Below are 17672 nucleotides of genomic sequence, written 5' to 3' on the forward strand. Positions count from 1 at the left end.
GGCTGATAAACTAAGAATCCTTTGGCCTCAAGAAATCATGACACTACATGTGCAGACAAGACACACCCACAGAAGCTAGGGATATCTAAAAGAAGAATGGAGAAGCAGACCTTATAGAGAAAACCAGGTGGCATTGCTGAAGCTGCATCCTCTGCTAGTACAGGCTGATCCTGAGAAAGTACAGCCTGGATTTCTTCAGCAGGTTTCTGATCATTTCCAGCTTGGGAAGTTTCACTGAGAGAAGTGTCAGTGATCTGAGCGTCCATCTCTGTTGTGCCATCTTTGGGTTCATTCATGATGACTTCATGTTCTTCTCCCTCCCCCTCATTGTTTGATGCTGGCTCTATTACTACTGAAGGGATGCTGCTGACCTTTTCCTGGGGAAAAAAACCCAAAAACCAAACCAACAATCCCCCCACCCCCCGAAAAGAAATGCAAAACTATTTAGTACTTTATTTCAAGCAGGAAAACACTATTGTTTGTTTATTGCATATGGCATACATGGTGATTAGAATTTCTTTTTTCTCTACCATGAATTCTTAAGACAGAAAACAGTATTTGTGCAAGAATGTCAAGGAATAATCCCTTCCCTGTTATCAGTACTCCCCTTACTCCTCCTAAACCTACTTTACACATTATTACACTAAATAAGGAAAATTCTCTGTAGGTAGCTTGGGCTTCATTCTCAGTGTTCCTGGAAATTAACCTTTTTCCTCTGCTCTTTAGTTTCAGCAGGTTTGAGTGAAGCCACTAGTTCCAGTAGTCACTGTACTGTTTTTATTTGGAAATTCAAGTCAGCAGGATAACAGCGATAGAAAGTGACGAAAGAAGGAAATATGACCTATTTCTTTGACTGAAGGGATTTCTTCTGATTTACAGCAATGTAACTGGGAGCAGAGAGAGCAAAAAAATCTAAGTAGCATCTGACCAGTAACGAAGCCCAGTAAAAAAAGCATTTAACAAAACTGGTTGGAGCACCCAACCTGAAAAAAACATGTTCATTGATCCTCTTCCAGACCATCTTATCCTGGAGCACAGATGAAATAGAATATGCAGTGACAACAGGTGGTAACTGGCTGCCCAGCTACAGGGTCTGCTCTAGTAGGTGTTTACCAGCTCTCAGAGGTTGCAGAGGAAAAGGCAGCAGGCCAGATATGGATACATGCCTTGACCACCATGACTTACAGGAAACAAAGTAATGCTGTTGATAGGACATGGTGCCAAGATACAAGAAAAATCCAATTGTTTCTCTGCCTATTTCTCCAGAAAGCCCAGGTATGTTATATGATAAATGTCATCTCCACAGAGGGGCACAGAGAGACAACAGTGGGGGACAACCCAAACAATATGCTGTCCATGCTGCTCACAGGGCCATCATAGGAGCCATCACAGGAGCCATCATAGGGCCATCAAGTCCCATCTCCACAAGCCTAGGGGAGTACAGAGACACAAAGGCAGGCACAACCCAAAGTAAGGACTTAAAAGAAAGGACACCCTGTGTGAGACCTTCCTAGGGCTGTCCCAAGAGAACATCAACCTTGCTATTGGTTGAACCTGTACTGGTTGAACCTAGGGGCACAGAGCTGCAGTAGTCTTGCCTCTCTCGGGCTGCTGAATCTGTCCTGCTTCCCCTAACACACTCTCCCATGCACTGACATGAGTTACCTGAGACACATCTGCCTCTTTTTCTTCTCCCTGAGGTTTGTCACCTTCAGCAACATCCTCCTGCTCAGTGGTGGCAGCTCCTGCTGCCACAGCCGCACTGTCTTCTGATGCCACAGTCTCACCAATGGGTACCGCCTAGAAACAACAGAAGGGAGGGACCTTTCAGGATATGAGTTACAGATACTTGCTGGAGAGAACATGGACCAGCCTCTGCTCTGTGGCTTCCCTGTGTGATGCTGACCTATGGTCTTGAGTTCACTGGTGTTCCTCCTGATTTATGGAGAAGAGCAGTGCTGGGGACAAGCTTGTTCAGAGAAGCTGATTAACAGGCAGGAGAGACACATTTATGAAACCTCACCAGACAACATTTAGCAGAGTCCTCAGGTGTTATGAGTGGAGTAACTGTTTTCCTTCCCTTGTCTTCCAGCTCTGTTGTGGAAGAAATTTACCACTCGTTTCTGCTGAGGAGGAGGAGCTTGCAAATTATGCAGGGGTCCACAGGACCCTGCTAATGGAATCTGTTCTTGGGAAGAGGCTTCAAGCTTTCTCTAGCTAGTCACCTACCTCTAGACCTTGCCTGGCTCCAAAAATCTTGTAATCTTAATTATACATTCCTTTCTAACAGAGAAACTTACACATCAGGCCATGTCACCAGAAGTAAATATATTCTACATCTGGATAAATATCAGAAAAAATATAACCACAAAGATCTATTGTTATGTCAGTATAAAAAGATACATAAAAGCTAATTCAGTCTGGCTGTGACTGAATAATTTCTGATCAGTCTGTGATGAGAAGTTAATGCATGATTTATTCCAACACTTGAAAGGTGGATAGAAAAGTACCTGCCTACTACTAGATCAATGTTTAATCCTTCATCCAGCTGAAACTGCTACTTCTTGTTGTGGGTAACTCAAAAGGTTATTGTATTCCCTACATATTGGTTCCCTAAATTGTTACTGTCTCTTTAAGACCCTGCAGCCAAGAAAAACTGGGGCGGGATGCTATCGTGGGCACTATTACAGTCTGCTCTAGCAGGCAGCTCACCCCTTTTTCCTGCTTGGTCTTTGCTTAAGCAGAGGCTTCTCCCTTTTTGGGTTCTCTTTCGTATTTTTGGAGTTTTTTTCTTCCTTGTCTTGGAGAGACTGCAGTTAGAGACTTTGAGCTGCCTTGGGACGAATTCTGCAGGTGCCTGTCCGCAGCCGGGGTACCGTGCCGACAGCAGCGGAGCAGCCGCGGCTCTGGCCCCGGTCGTTGTCAGCCATGAGTGGCCCCCGGCCGGCTGCTTTGCCTGGCCCTGCCTGCCCTGCTGTCTCCTGCTGTGAGGAGGGCACTGACTCCACATGGACCGTCGGGTCTTCGTCTGCCGCCGGAATTGCTCCATGAGCTCTTGCCTTCCCGGAAGGGATCTGGCACCATCTTGTCCCTTTGTCTTTCCCACGCAGTCGCCCCTGTTGGGCCCTACCTCGGGAAAGGGTGTTTGCCGGCATTTTGGGTCTCTTTTTGTTCTAATGAGTTCGTAAGATTTAGCCTTTTCTGTATCTAGCAGTTTATTTACTGTTAACTTTTGCTTGTTGCTGTTTCATTTGTTAGTAAACTGTTATTTTTTCACTTACATCTACTCGTATTCGTTCCTTAGTGGTGGAAAGGGATTGGTTGAACCTATAAAAAGGGAGGCAATTCATGCTAGAGTGTTCTCCTCTTAAACTGTCTTAAACCAAGACACTTGTGATTTATGCCTCACCCTAACATTTGTATTGCTATATAATGCTTACAGTAGGATATTGGGTATACACTTTAAGGTTTGTACTGTTGAAGGTAAATGACAAAACTCATTGTTTTAATCTAATTAACTTCAAGACAGCATTTTTACCTTACAGCAGATAGCTCCAGGATAAAGAAAAAACACTGAAGGAAAACTCTTTTCGAGGTACCAATGTCAAACCACAGTTAGCAGAGATCTCTCTAATGTCCAGTGAACAGTCTGATGCTCTGTTTCCTCAGCTTCATCTTTACCCCGTGGATGAGGCTCCACTACCTGAACTTAGCAACTGTTCAAAAGCACTCTTCAGGCATTGTTTTTTAGCAACATTAATATTCACCACTACTCCTATTTGCTGCTATTGATTGATGTGATAAAGAAGTCCTCCTGGAATCCTTAAAGTCAGAAAATATTATATGGATTTACAGAACTCACCAGGGAACTTTAATTTAAATTGAAACTGCTGCTGCTGAAGGATGCTCTTTTGTAAAAGGAAATAACATCAACAGATTAGGTCAGATGTTGACATTTTCTCCTATAAGGCGTGCAAGTCTGCCACTTATAGCATTACCAATTTCAGCAGTCTTGACCCAGGAAGATATACAAATAAATGATGAGTGTAAAAGTCCTGGAAGAGGCTAGTAGAAAAGAATGGAAATAGAGTACCCATCAGATTGATTTTACACCATGCATTTCTAAGAGCATGCTGCAGAAATTGATCTTGTTGTCTATTCTGATTAGGATCAACAACTTCTTTTCTATTTATTGGATTTGTATAGCCCATTTTATTTCACTAAGGAGGAGAATACTAATTTACATGAATCAGCTCACAAATGCCCCACAGTGAAAGGGTGACACTCTCACAGCCTGCAGTCATGAGTCACTAAATGTATACCACAGCTCACAATCACACAATCATTTGTTCTTGTGTCTTAGAGTACAAAGCCAATAAAAGCTAGAGAATTAAAAAAAGCTTTTATAAAAAGGCATGTGAGGTAGCACAGAAAAAACCTCACTATCAGCTTCAAATATTTGATAAGTACAGAAGAGAAAAAAAAAAGGCATCAGGTTGAATTCATACCCAGCTATGTTAAACCACATCCTTGCAGATACAGTTACTTTTATTGCCTTACTTCATATTGAAAGCCAATCCTACAGATCTGTTTTATATAGGTAATTAATAACATCAGCCAGTCTAATAGTATTCCAAATTAGCTATTGTTGAAAATGGAAATGAAAAAAAGTCTGACAACTCCGGCGGGGGGAGAAATTGCAGTCCAAAACCAATGTGGTTGATAAAAGCAAGCTCCGTTTATTAGCAATCCAGAGGCACTTATATAGTATACCAGCTTGTTAACTCTTAAGTGGCTTAAAACTTATCAAAGTGAATTTCTGCTTCTACGTAATTGGACTTACATTGGCAAGCTTCTACAGTTATGTTATGATTAAAAGAATTCAGAGTTCACCTCCCCTTCTCCGGGTCTTATCTACACAGCTGTAAATCTTCAAAACTCCCTTTTTGTTCCCAGCCCTGTTTTTTTCACACAGGGATTTTCTCATGGAGAGTTTTTCTCACACATAGGCCTTTTGCTTGCAGGCCTATTGCTTGTATAGTTCTTTTATTGATCCCATAATTCTATCAATGATCCATGTCCCTGATCCTCTAACCAAATCCCAACAAGCTATCTCTAGCAGTATTATTGAAATTTGGATAGCTGTTCCATTACACCAAGCACACAGGGGAGAAAGAAAGGATCATCCAGTATAATGAAGGGTGTGATAGAACCACCCAACTGTTTTAATTGCACAGATGTGAATTCTCCTTTAGCCAGGATGCAGCTGATCCACACAGTTACTCTCTCATTAACATTGCTGTCAGCTCAACACAATGCCACAATTCAGTCGAGAGCGATAAAGAGCTCAGGAAGAGGAGAAGAGGTACCAAGCCTGCTGCTGGAGTCTGCCAGAGGAGCTCCCTAAGCTACACTGGTCTTACAGGGCTGAAGTTCTTGCCCCATGGCTGGATTTAGAACAGGAATGGGTAATTTTTATGACAGCTGGTTATAATCACAGCTAAGCTAGCTAATGTCAAGAGAGACCAATCATCATGCTTTATGGAATGCATCAGTTGCAAAGTCTTGGAAGATTGTGAAGTACTACTGGAGAATTTGTTATGCAACTTACAGAGTATCAAAGGGACCATGCTCCATTACCAGTCAAATACTGGCTTAGCAAATAACTTGATCTCCTATGGCAGCTCTTCTGCATACAGTAATTTAAAAAGTTTTAAACAGAACACAGGCAAACTCACTCTCAGTTAAGAGAGTGAACAAGTAGTATTAGAATAAAGGGGGAAGATTTCAAAGACTTAGTCTTGGTGCTAGCACAGTGAGGCATTTCTTGCATATTTCTTCTTGAACTAGACTTGTTGGGAGTGACAAAGCAGTGCTAGAGGAACAACACAACACTCTCTTGGACTGTGTCTATACCAAGCTGGGCTTGATCTACCACTCCCACTCTGCACTTTCTTCCTATGCAGTGCCACTGGTTTCCATGTGGATGTAGCAGCGCTGGTGAGGAATACAGAACTAGTGAGTCCCAAATTCACTTCCAAGTGACACTGGTATGCCCTACAGCCACAGATATATCCTTGGTTCTAGCAGACCTAATGCTGTTTTACAGCAGGATAATGAACCTAAGATTGGACAGCTGAACTTAGCATGTTCTGAAACCAGTTTATTACCTTTTTGTATATATTGTGGCACCAAAATGGTAACAACAAAAAAGCACAAAAAAACCCCAAAAAAGCCAGCACCTTGAGATACAAATCCTGAGTGATTAATAACTAGGTTTTATTTCCCACTTTCTACTTCTATCCCTGAGGTTGATATGCAGCCATTCCTCTTGTGCTGCCCTCTGTGCACATTTGAACACATTGTAGTTTCACTTTAGTATACAAGGACTCAGAATAAGTACTTTTATCACCCCTAAAGAAATATAGCAATATGCAATCATTCAAGTCCACATATGCATAGCCTAAAGTATGTCACAGAGCTTTTAATTTGCTTTGTAATTTGATTTTAACTGTATCTAACTTGATGCCAGATTGCACTTTAGCAAACCAACTCATAATGTGATTATTTTCAAGTATCTGGGCATAGCTCAGGGCATATTGTGCTAGGAAAAAGAAATGATTAATCATAGGGTTTTTTTATAAAGAAGTTTACAGAAAGGCTACGCAAACAAATATACAGAAATTGTAAAAGCTGCTGGGAATCTACGCAGTGTATTTCCAAATGTCAATAGAAACAGCATTATACCTCCTTTAGCCATGGAGCTGTTTTGTTTGCTGCCCTGAAATATTTATCACTCTATACTGCTGCAACAGGCAGTTTCTAAGATAAATCCTGCATTGAATGAGAGACGATCTGTTAGAATATATGCCATGGGTGCAGATATATCTGTGCAGTGTTAGACCTAGATACCACAGCTTGGTCACAGTTGCATTGTATTGGCCTGCCTGTTGATGACATGCAAATGACAAATTTTTTGCAATGGTTCTCTTGAAGATATTTAAGCACAACCATACTCAAGTCTATTCATATGTACCTCACTTTCCTCCTCAGCAACTCCAGTTGTCTCCTTATCCCCTGCCTCGACACTCTCCTGTATAAAAAGGAAATATGGTCATCACCTTACTCATGCTGAGGCAATGGCTGCAGTGAAATTTGTATTAATCAAGCTAATGGAAGCATGCTGTGTATGGGATGCAATGAAATGAATGGCTAAATGAGCAAGTAATATACTATTAAATATCAAATATATATCAAATATCAAAGATACTGCCACATATAATCTGAAATAGAAGTATTTATATGCTAAACAAAAAACCTTTACATATGTCATCATCATCACACTGGAAGTGTTAAGGACAATTTTACTTACTTTTATTACCAGTATTCTTGTAACAGCACCAGCTTTGAAGAATTGTTTAGTAAGCAACCTGGCAGTTTCCACCAAGCTCAAATTTCTCCCACCTGTGACTCAAACTGTTTCCATTATCACCTGCTGCTGCTCCTGTAATTCACCAGGGCTTCAGTGTAAGCTTCAAAAAATACTTCTTCCACTCATGTTCAACTGCAGCTCATTTAAAGGGGCTGTTACAAAGATGTAGGTCACAAAGTTCTCTCTCTCTCTTTTTTTTTTTTTGTTTTCCAGAATTACCTTACTTTGGGTCCATATCCAGTGGTACATGTAGCAGGTGCCTGACATTACAAAAATTAGACATCAGTGGTTTTCCAAATCTGACACCCATTTAGGTGTTCAAAGGATGGAATGCACTGAATGGTAACAAGCTCCTCCCAAACAGTACTTGTTACTTGTTACCAGCACCAGGTCCTTTTCTACAAAAGGTCAACAGTCAAAATCACTAAAATTCAGGCTTGGTTTGGAACAGTTGGAAGTGCCTTTCTTAGCTGTTCAGGTTTGACTCTCTGCAGACATAGCTATTTCTAAAGACACTCTGCTAAGCAAAAACAAATCAAAGCCCCATTATGAAAATAAATTTTGCTAATAAATTTTGACACAGCTAGGTCAGATTTTGGTCAGATTTTTCTGAAGACCTGTAGGGGTGAAGAGAAGTTATGCAAACATACTTGGAGGCATGGTATATTGAAATGTCTGCTTTGGCAGTCAGAAGCCAGGAAACTTCACATACTCAGGATCCAGCTACCTGCCTTCACACACACAGCTATCACACCAAAATTCCTTAAAGTTTCAGCTGAAATGGTTGCATGTTTCTTTTTTAATAAAAGGATGTTGACTTACATGCAAACTTCATATCACTCACTTTTTTTCTACTCTAACCTAGTATTGCTTGCCGTCAGTCATAAGCCCCAAACATGCCCAGATGCCAGGACAAGGCAGATGCTGACAGTAGTGTTGCCATAGAAACCTCTTACAGCCGTATCCCTGTTAAAATTGCAGTGTTATATAACCATTTAAAAAATGATTAATTCCTTTTTTTTTTTTTTAAGTTGCCAAGCCTCTGCTATGTGGTCTTCAATTTTATAGTAAGTTTGAGGAGACTGCAGAGGGTCTTAAATAGAAACAAATATCAACAGCAATTTGCAATATTTTTGCAATAGCAAAATATAAATATTTCACACTCTACTGATGCATGCATGCACAGAGCCACCCAGAGAAATCTTTTTTCTTTTTTGTAGAGCAGAGGTATACTGTTGCCCATAAAAGCTTTATGTCCAACTGCAAGTCAGTACACAGATGACTTCCCTACTTGTACTAGCAAAAAGTGCTGAATTTCTGCCAGCAGGTGTCTTTACAATTTGCCTTGAGAAATTAGTATAATCTTGCACTTCAAAGTCAGGAATGTGTCAGCCTTTTCCATTTTCTTAGTAATTCCCTGGCAATATTCTCTGGTAAGAATCCCATCAGCCCAGGTTTGGGTATCTTTGCAGAAGGATCTAACATATGCATATTTTTAAATAAGAACTGTTTTCTAGGTTAACTGAAAGCACATTTTGGTTGGAAAGGTTAAAGTAAGGAGAGCTTCTCTTGCTCCCCAAAGCTTGGGCTTTCCTGAAGCTAATTTGACTATTGTGTACTAGTCAATTTAGTAGCATTTTGCTTTTCTGATTAGCTGGAAGTTGGGATTTTGTGGATAATGGAGTTTGAGAAGAGAGGCATGATAGCATAAACTGTATCATTTTTAGAGCATGCAACCCTAGTAAAAAGGACGACTGGAATAACATTAGTAAACTAACACCCTGGTTCCACAGAGGAAAATATGCTTCTGCGGACTTCAACAGAAGGATACTATTCTACATCAGTTCTCTCCTGTATATGAGAGCCATATATTTTTAATGGCCTTATGCTCCAATTTTGCACCCACACTCAGTTTCACACTCAGAATCTGGACACAGCTGACCGCTCTTCTGTATCTAACCATTGTATTGCTCTCCCAAACTACATGCTCCACCACTTGGGCACTGTGAATTGTACCTACAGTGGGATTGAACCCACTGTAATTAGATACTCTTGGTTGCACGCTGTTCCCCGGCCTCTGCTGTATTTGCTCAGTGTCTGCAAAGAGCTTATCAGGAGGTAGCTTCACATATGCTTATATACTGCTCTGAAAACCAAAGTATTTAGCTGAGTGTATGACTCCTTTAATGGGAGAACATCAGAATCCAGGCAGGCATCAAACCCAAAGCACTGAGAAGCTCTTTCCAAACTAGTAAATGCAGTGGAAGTAGAAAAGCTTACCTCCAAGTGCTATGTCTCACATATAGGAAAAGAAGAAAGGGAAATAAATACATTTCATAAGCATTCACTTTATTATGATGTCCTTATGCTATCTTTGCTTGAATATGAAAAATTGATGTGGTGAGAGGGGTAGTATTATTTGAAAAAGAAATAAGCCAGTGGTTAATGCATTACATCCTGTAGACTATCCTTTGGATTTACAGCTGCCTTTGGGGATGCTATAGAAACAGGAAAACAACTCTTTCTGTGTGGAGAATTCCATGCACAAACTTTTTACCATGGTTAACTTTTCTTCTGTTGGCACATATGGTCATCCCGTCCCTTTAATTACCAGATATTTTATCCCCTCACCAAAAAGGACCAACTGTTGACAGCTACTAATAAAAACTTTATTTGTTCTATGGCACTGGAGACCAAGACAAAAATATGGAATGGGGTAGGAAGCAATTCTGACCAGGTCTTCTAATGAAGCTTTGGCAATCTTGATCAGGCAGACTATGAAACAGCAAGTAACTGAATCCAAAATGCCCAGACAGGCAAATGGTACCCTATCCCTTGGACCATTCTCTCCATAATTTAAATGATCACCCTACCAGAAAATTTACTCTGAAGTTCCTATAATGAGGAATCCATGCCATAAATTTTCTGTATTAACGGGATGTGACAGGAAACTTACCACAGAAAAACTGAACTGAGGACTGGCTGTTGCTCAAAACTGGAAACAACTAAACTCGGTAAGAGATTCCCAATGAAGCAGTATCTATTAATATTTTACAACTCTACTTTTAAAGGAAACTGTCACTCATAAAGCAAATGAATGTAGAACTGCTGCAGGGAAATGACATGTTTTCATCTTTTGCAATTCAGTGTATTTTTCCTTAACTTTGAACGTATTTGTCATTAATCCTAATCTTCAAAACTCTTCTTTGCAAGTCCTAGAAAACCCTCCCTGAAATAACAACCTTTCAGAACCAAATGCAGTGACTCAATTTCAGGCATTTTTAAAATCAACACTTTAGCTTTTTTTTCCCAAATTAGTAAGGACAACATCATTTTGAATTAGCAACAAAACACCAAGAACAAACCTAATTAAAACTGTTTAACTTCTATTTAATGCCTATATTCTTCCTCTTGGATTGCTCTTAAATAGTCTGTCTCTTGCATTGTTTCTCTGCCTCTCTCCCAATAGCTCTGCACTCCTGTGACTCAGCCAGAGCAGCTGACAACAGACCATGGACCCAGAACTACTCAGCAGCAAAATGGATCAGCTGAAAAGGTCATGCCAGCCAGCAAGCAAATGCACGGTGCTGCAGAGAGACTGTTTAATTAGTGCTTAAAATGTGCAACAGGCTTCAGAGCATTGCTTTGTCTTAGTGCAAGACAAAAATGTTTCCTTTTGGAAAAATGGGGAACTTAACATTTTTTTTTTTCTTCAAAATAAAACCACCTTTTTGGCTTCATTAGTATCTGTTCTTTCACATTATTCTCTGTCATGCACTCATAGGAAGAGAAGAGCTCCAGATCAATGACTGATTTCCCATCTCTTCTCTATCCACTTTCCCTCCCACTTTCTTTATTCCAAACCATCACATTTACATGAGGCATTTTTCTCAACAGTTTGACAAAACAATGTGCCTCAGATAGGTAATTTCATTTTTTGCCTTCCTATAGAGTTAACAATATGAACTGAAAACACACAGAAGGGGAGAGCCTGGTCTACATAGACTATGAAGCTTTCTTCATCCAGTTATGTTAGTAGAAAGGAATGATCCTGAAATCATTTGCTCCAGTGTGTACCATGGAACCAATCAAAAGTGAATTAAAATATGAAACAAATACTCAAAGTTCATGCAAGCGTAATCAGAACTAAGCCTAAACGTAGTTCTGGGGAACCCACTGTGACTGCTTCCCTCCATAGGTCCAATGCTGCTAGGCATCCCCAGAGAATGGGTAAGGTTGGACAGAGACAGGTATTATCTGCCCTTTCCCCCAAAGTCCTGCAGAACAGCCCATCTAGCACTGCCCACCTTTCCTCACACAATAAATTATTTTTCCTCTGTTAGGAAGAGCTCAGTAGCTTGATATCTGATAATTGGATATCTATCCATGCTCTCTGCTGTCACATTTATAGGTCTACAGATACTTCCACTTTCTTCAGCTAATCTGCATCTACATTAGCTTAATATTGATATCCATATGGCAGTGTATCAAATGCTTACTGAAAACCACCTGATTTTATGGTCACTTGGGTATCATTGTCCCTGCTTAGCAGCTAAAGACACACAGGGTCTCCCTCAAGGCCAAGTGGAGCTCAGCAAGCCTTTAAACCTTCTCTTCTAAGAACACTTACGGCACCAAACTATGCTCGATAGACAAAGAGCACAGCTATATGTATCTTCCACCAGCTTCTGTGGCAGAGGAACTGACCTACAAAACAACCCCTTTTTTCCATCCAGTTTTTCAGTAGTAATCTTCATATTCTACCAGCAACTCATTTGAGCCTTTGAATATGTTATTGTCTTGAGGAAAACATGAAAGATGTTGGACTACAAAAACAGATGCAGTTTTCCTCCAGGGTTTCTTAGCCCGTGGGTATGATCAACCACCAAGACCTTCTGACAACAGTGTGTAGGAGAGGAACCTCAGTTGGATAAAAAGAATACGAACTGAGATACCTGTATAAAAAGGGATGCTAGTCAGCAGGAAAACCCCCATGCCTACTGTCTCAGACCTACTAATTTATAGTGATATTGGATGCCCTGCTTTATTCTTCATGCAGAGCTGTAATTTCTTCTCCTTCATTTCCTGAGTGCTGACATGTAAAAAGTCTTCAAACTGGTGTTCGGTGTTCTCTCGTTGGCTCACAAAGCTTCTAAAACTGTGAGCCTTGTAGACATATTACAATAACTTTTTTCTGTAATTTTCATGCTCTAGTAAGGACCATACAAGATGTACATTGGCTTAGTGCTTGAAATGAAATGAGAAAACTGCTAATAATGTCATTTAAAAATGGCATAAATTCTTTCCCCTTCTGAAGTTCATCTGGCACCAGACACTGGACCATAGTACTCATTCTAGTAATTTCTTAAATGCAATAAACTCTTGACTACACCTTTATAAAATGAACATACCTTACAATATTCTGGTTTTCTTTTCTTTTGCTCTGTGCTATCCTTGTGAAAGATTGCTTCAGTGAGTATGGATTTACAACTACAACCTGTGAAACCACAACCACTCAGCCAAACTTCAGTCTAAAATGCCAAATGTAAGAGGAATGACAGTTTAGGGCTGAAAGGAGGACGTGCTAGAGAGGCATGCTGTGACACAGCCAGGCACTGGGAAAACTAGCCATGGAGGATGACAGTGGAAAGGATGGCTGCTGAAATGCAGCAAGCACATTCACCATAACAAAAGGTGGCACTCACCACAGCCTGCTCTGCTGGCTTGGCAGGCTCAGCAGGGATGGCCTCCTTTTCCACAGCAGCAGCAGCAGCAACAGCAGGGGTTTCCTCAACCTTAGGTTCCCCAGGTGGAGCTTCTTCAGCCTCAGTCTTTTGTTATTCATTTTTAAGTAGATAGTGGAAAAATTGTTGAGGAGTATATGATGTTGGGGAGGAAGAGGGAGAAAGGGAACTGTGCCTGACACAGTGTTGCTTCAGACTGTCTTGCCAGGCTTTGTCCCCAGTAAAATACAGCATGTAAAGGGCATTTTCATCATCAATGTTCTATATGTAAGATGAGCCAGTCCTACATGCCTTCCTCACAAGGAAAGAAATCATAGCTTCCTGAGCTACACTGAAAGGTAATGGAAGCAGGGGGGAAAGCACTCAGTCTGCTCAAAAGTGCTCCAGAAACTGCTGGCAAGGCCAGAAATTGAAACTGGCACCCATGCGTACCAACACTGGTCTTCAAATACGAGTTTTAAAAATTACCTCCTCCTCCCTGGTTCTGTCTGTTTGCAGACAATAGAGTCCCTTCTCCAGTGAGGGTAAGAAGCAATGAGCAGAGAGTGAGATTCAAACAGTTTTTATATGAAAAAGACAAACTGACTGATTGAATTCTAGCAATGAATTCTAGCAATCATCCCTGGTTTCTTACTAAAATGCATTCTCTCTTGAGCTCTCTATCACCTACAAGGCATCCATTTATCAACTCACTATTGGGATTTTTTTAAAATCTGATTTTTTAAAATCTGAATTTTAAATTCTGGCCTCAGCTTGTTTTCCAACAAAAGGATCTATGAAATATCACCAGCCCTGCAACATGTTCAGTCTTGTGGCAAAATAGCTCACAGCAGAAGTGTGATCTCCAATGGAGACATTACTCTGCAAATACATGCACATAACAAGGGGAGAGCCCCAAGCTGTGCTCAGCATACTGAAGTTATAAAGATGGCTGACTCAACCAGATAGAATAACCCCAACAGATTAATTTGTCATGAACAAATTGCTCAGCATAATATGAAGCTCAAAAGCAATTGCTTTGCAGTTGATAACAGGCTGCTGGCTAGAATGTGGTATCTCCTTGATGAAGAGACAGCTTCTATGAAATTCTTTAAGATACTAAGACCTTCTCCTGATATTTTTCAGGAAAATAACCCCCATAGCCTCTCAATTCTTTGCTCATATATTCCTTAAGCAGGCTGATTTTTAATGAGGTACAGAGAAGTTTGCCTATGCAAGACCTTCAGGATTTGGCACAGCATTAAGAAGCGCTCACTCACGGTATATTATACCATACTGTGCAAAAATCTCTCTGTGCAGTGTATTAATGACACCTCTAGAGAATTTCATAAGAAGAAATAGGACTGAAATGAGAAACACAAAGTAGATTTATCCCAGGTAAGAGGACTAATGAGTTTCCTGAGGTTTAAAGCTGGAAGATTCTTTCAGACTTAAAATCACAAGTAACGTAAAGCAGATTGCTATGATGTGCTTCAAGTCACTTGTTGAAAAGCATACATCAGACAAGTTACCACATTGCAGCTACAAGTAAAAACACCCTCACAATATTCAGTAATGATCATGAACACAAACACCACATTAAATAACATTAAATATCACCTTGCTGCTATTAAGTAACTATAGCACTCATCCAGCAATGCTGTTATTCTCATCCTTGCCACAGGCTAAGCAAAGACTGTAAGAGGAGCTAAGAAACTGCTCAGGTAGGATCACTTCCAAAAAGATTGTCCCTTCCTTAAAAGTAGACTGTGCCTACTATTAATATGTGGTGGGTAGATAAAATTACAGCAATTTTGGAGATATGTAACAGCCATCACATACTATCATGTAAGTGCTGTACACCGGACCATAGTACTCATTCTAGTAATTTCTTAAATGCAATAAACGAACTCTTTGACTACACCTTTATAAAATGAACATACCTTACAATATTCTGGTTTTCTTTTCTTTTGCTCTGTGCTATCCTTGTGGAAGATTGTTTCAGTGAGTATGGATTTACAACTACAATGATATCACCCACCAGCTCTTCCAGGTGGAAGAATTGCATAAGGTGGTGTGATTTAAAGGATGGAAAACACAAAAAAAGTGAAAATATCTTTGCACAAAGGAAAAATTGTACCCTTTTTGGCAAGACATTTAAAAAGGAAGCAAAAGCCACCACTTACCAAAGAGTCTGTTATATTCTCATTTGATTGCACTGTAAATGCAGAGATATCCTAGATACAGAAACGAAAAACAATGCAAAAATATTTGGGACAGGATATTTGCAGGTATCCATCAAAGACCTGATTTTTTAATGGTTTATTCAGGTAAAGTCACTAAGTACATTGACATAGAATAAGATGGCAAATACAACTTAACTAAAAATTATTTTTAATATTTATTTAGATTATCTGAGTACTATTAATATTAAAAACATTACTTTTCCAATTTTATATTCAATGTTTCTAGACCAAGAAAATTTTTCATTTCCCTAAAGGTAGTGAAAACGTATGATTCACACCCTTCATTAAATACATGTGATTCACAGGGACTTTGTTTAAGGTGCAATGGACTTCAAAGTTGTGGAACTCTGAATCCTTTTTGCAGACTGCACAAGGCTGTGCCTGGAGAGTATGCCCTCCTGGAGAGTAGCTCTAAGCTACTTTCTTCTTGATCATAGGCTTTTATTTGAATAATAACTACAGTAATTACAAATACAAAATTTTACCTGCATTAAGAAAGTAGAAAAATTGAGGTGTTTTCCAACATCTCACTCATTCAGAACCAATTAATTTGCAAGATATTGCTGGGCCAAATTATTTTCCTACCACAGAGGAGACAGCAAATATTTATTTTCCCCAGACAAACATTTTGCCTTAATTATTAGAGCCTTGTGCTTTTCCTCTTCCGTCTGGATCCTTTACTAAATTAAATGTCCTGGAGCAGAATTGTTAATCATTGGAAGACTCATTTCCATCCCTGTATAAGCTGAGCCTTTTGGGGCAGTTTTAAAATTTGGTGTACAGGCTGTGCTGTGGTTGAGCCAGTCTCTAAGAGAATGCTGGAAAATAATGAGGCCCCAGGTTATGCACCTGAAATTTGGGATCTTGACACAGCCCTGGAATTTGAAAGCATAAACACGGTGTCTTTATGTGCTGTATCTCTGTGATGCGTACCACAGACTCACCATCAGCAGCACAGCAAATAAATAATTTTGGTTAAACTTTGAGAGTAAAATATATCTTAACTGAAAATAAAGATGAAGAAAAAAATAAAACTCACTATGTATTTACACACAGAGTTACTGAAACTGAAAACCTGCTTTATAGGATTTTGGGATTTTGAGAAAAATAATTCACAAAAGAGCACAATAAAAAAACTAGACCAGCCATTTTAGGAGGAAACAGCTGTCCCAGTAAGGTAGTCAGATTTTTTGCTATTAGACTCAGTCAGGCCAAGACTCCTAAGAGTATCAGAATATTTCTAGCAGCATCCAAGAATTTCTGACAACAGACAGGGTCTGGATTTGACACAGTATGATGTTGCTATGCAGCTTGCCTATAGAACAGATTTCCTGAACTTGTACAGCCAGTTCTAATGCCTTCCTAATAGCACAGAAAATAAATGATCTCAAAACCTGTTTATTTCTTACCTGTGCAAATCCATTAAATGCTATGGTGGATGCCTAAATAGAAGTGAAGATCAGAATAAATTATCATTTGTTTACTAAAACCGAACATGAGTCAAAACATTTTTATTTGCAAAATAAAAATGTAGGCCAGACATTAAAAAAAAAGGAAAATAAGAAAAAAAAAAGAGAGAGAAAAAAATAATAAAATGGAGGGTAAGGCAGCAAGAAATTTGACAACAGTGCTATTTGATAACAGACATCACAGGCTTAAAGAAAATGACAAAAAGAAAAAGCAGTGTACCTTAAATATTTTTAAAAACCAATAATTAAAAAAAGACCAGGTGCATTTAAAGATCTACAGATAAAACACAAAAGCTGCCAGACACAGTGTGTCTTCACAGTTCAACACTTCATTCACCATTCTGAAATGCATTTTTGTCAGCCTGCTTGAAGGGCTGAAGGGCACCACACTATTAAGAGTTGAATGGCAATTTTTCAAAAAAAGAATAGAATGGGCTTAGGAAGGGCAATAGGAAACACACAAACGGAATGCTTTAAAACAACAAGGTTATGCATGGCCTAAGGAACTCTTTGTCTAGACTAGGCTACACACTGGGGTAGGTACCTCTTCTTTATCAGCCTCAATTTCCTGGTACAACAATCCATATCTCCGGTTAGCAATTTCATCTTCAGATAAATCTGAGTTGTTGGTCTCATTGTCTTTAGGACTAGTTGAACTCTCGGTGCTAGCATTTCTGGAATTTCCCATTTGAAACAGAGACAAGGGTCTAGCTATCTCCTTGCTCGGTCCAGGATTGCTAATGCCTGCCTGCTCCCCAGGCAAACCTTGTTTTACTGGTGTTTCCTGAATTATGTGGCTTGT

The 17672-nt window shown here is 39.7% G+C and overlaps 1 protein-coding gene across 7 annotated transcripts in view; it reads right to left on the reverse strand.

The window, feature by feature from the left end:
• AMPH (amphiphysin) overlaps positions 1–17672 on the reverse strand; it is a 139232-nt gene that overhangs the window by 6029 nt on the left and 115531 nt on the right. For 4 of the 7 annotated variants that reach the window (XM_048297000.1, XM_048296992.1, XM_048297043.1 and 1 more), the window contains 6 exons: positions 16811–16843; positions 15342–15392; positions 13138–13263; positions 7037–7093; positions 1666–1800; positions 111–377 (listed from right to left, as the gene is read on the reverse strand). In XM_048297000.1, coding sequence (XP_048152957.1) covers positions 111–377; positions 1666–1800; positions 7037–7093; positions 13138–13263; positions 15342–15392; positions 16811–16843 — 669 coding nt within the window. The remainder of the gene's footprint in view (positions 1–110; positions 378–1665; positions 1801–7036; positions 7094–13137; positions 13264–15341; positions 15393–16810; positions 16844–17672) is intronic. The other 3 variants (XM_048297009.1, XM_048297014.1, XM_048297023.1) reach the window with 3 other exon arrangements.

The sequence above is a fragment of the Corvus hawaiiensis genome, chromosome 1, assembly GCF_020740725.1.
Source record: "Corvus hawaiiensis isolate bCorHaw1 chromosome 1, bCorHaw1.pri.cur, whole genome shotgun sequence".
NCBI lineage: Eukaryota > Metazoa > Chordata > Aves > Passeriformes > Corvidae > Corvus > Corvus hawaiiensis.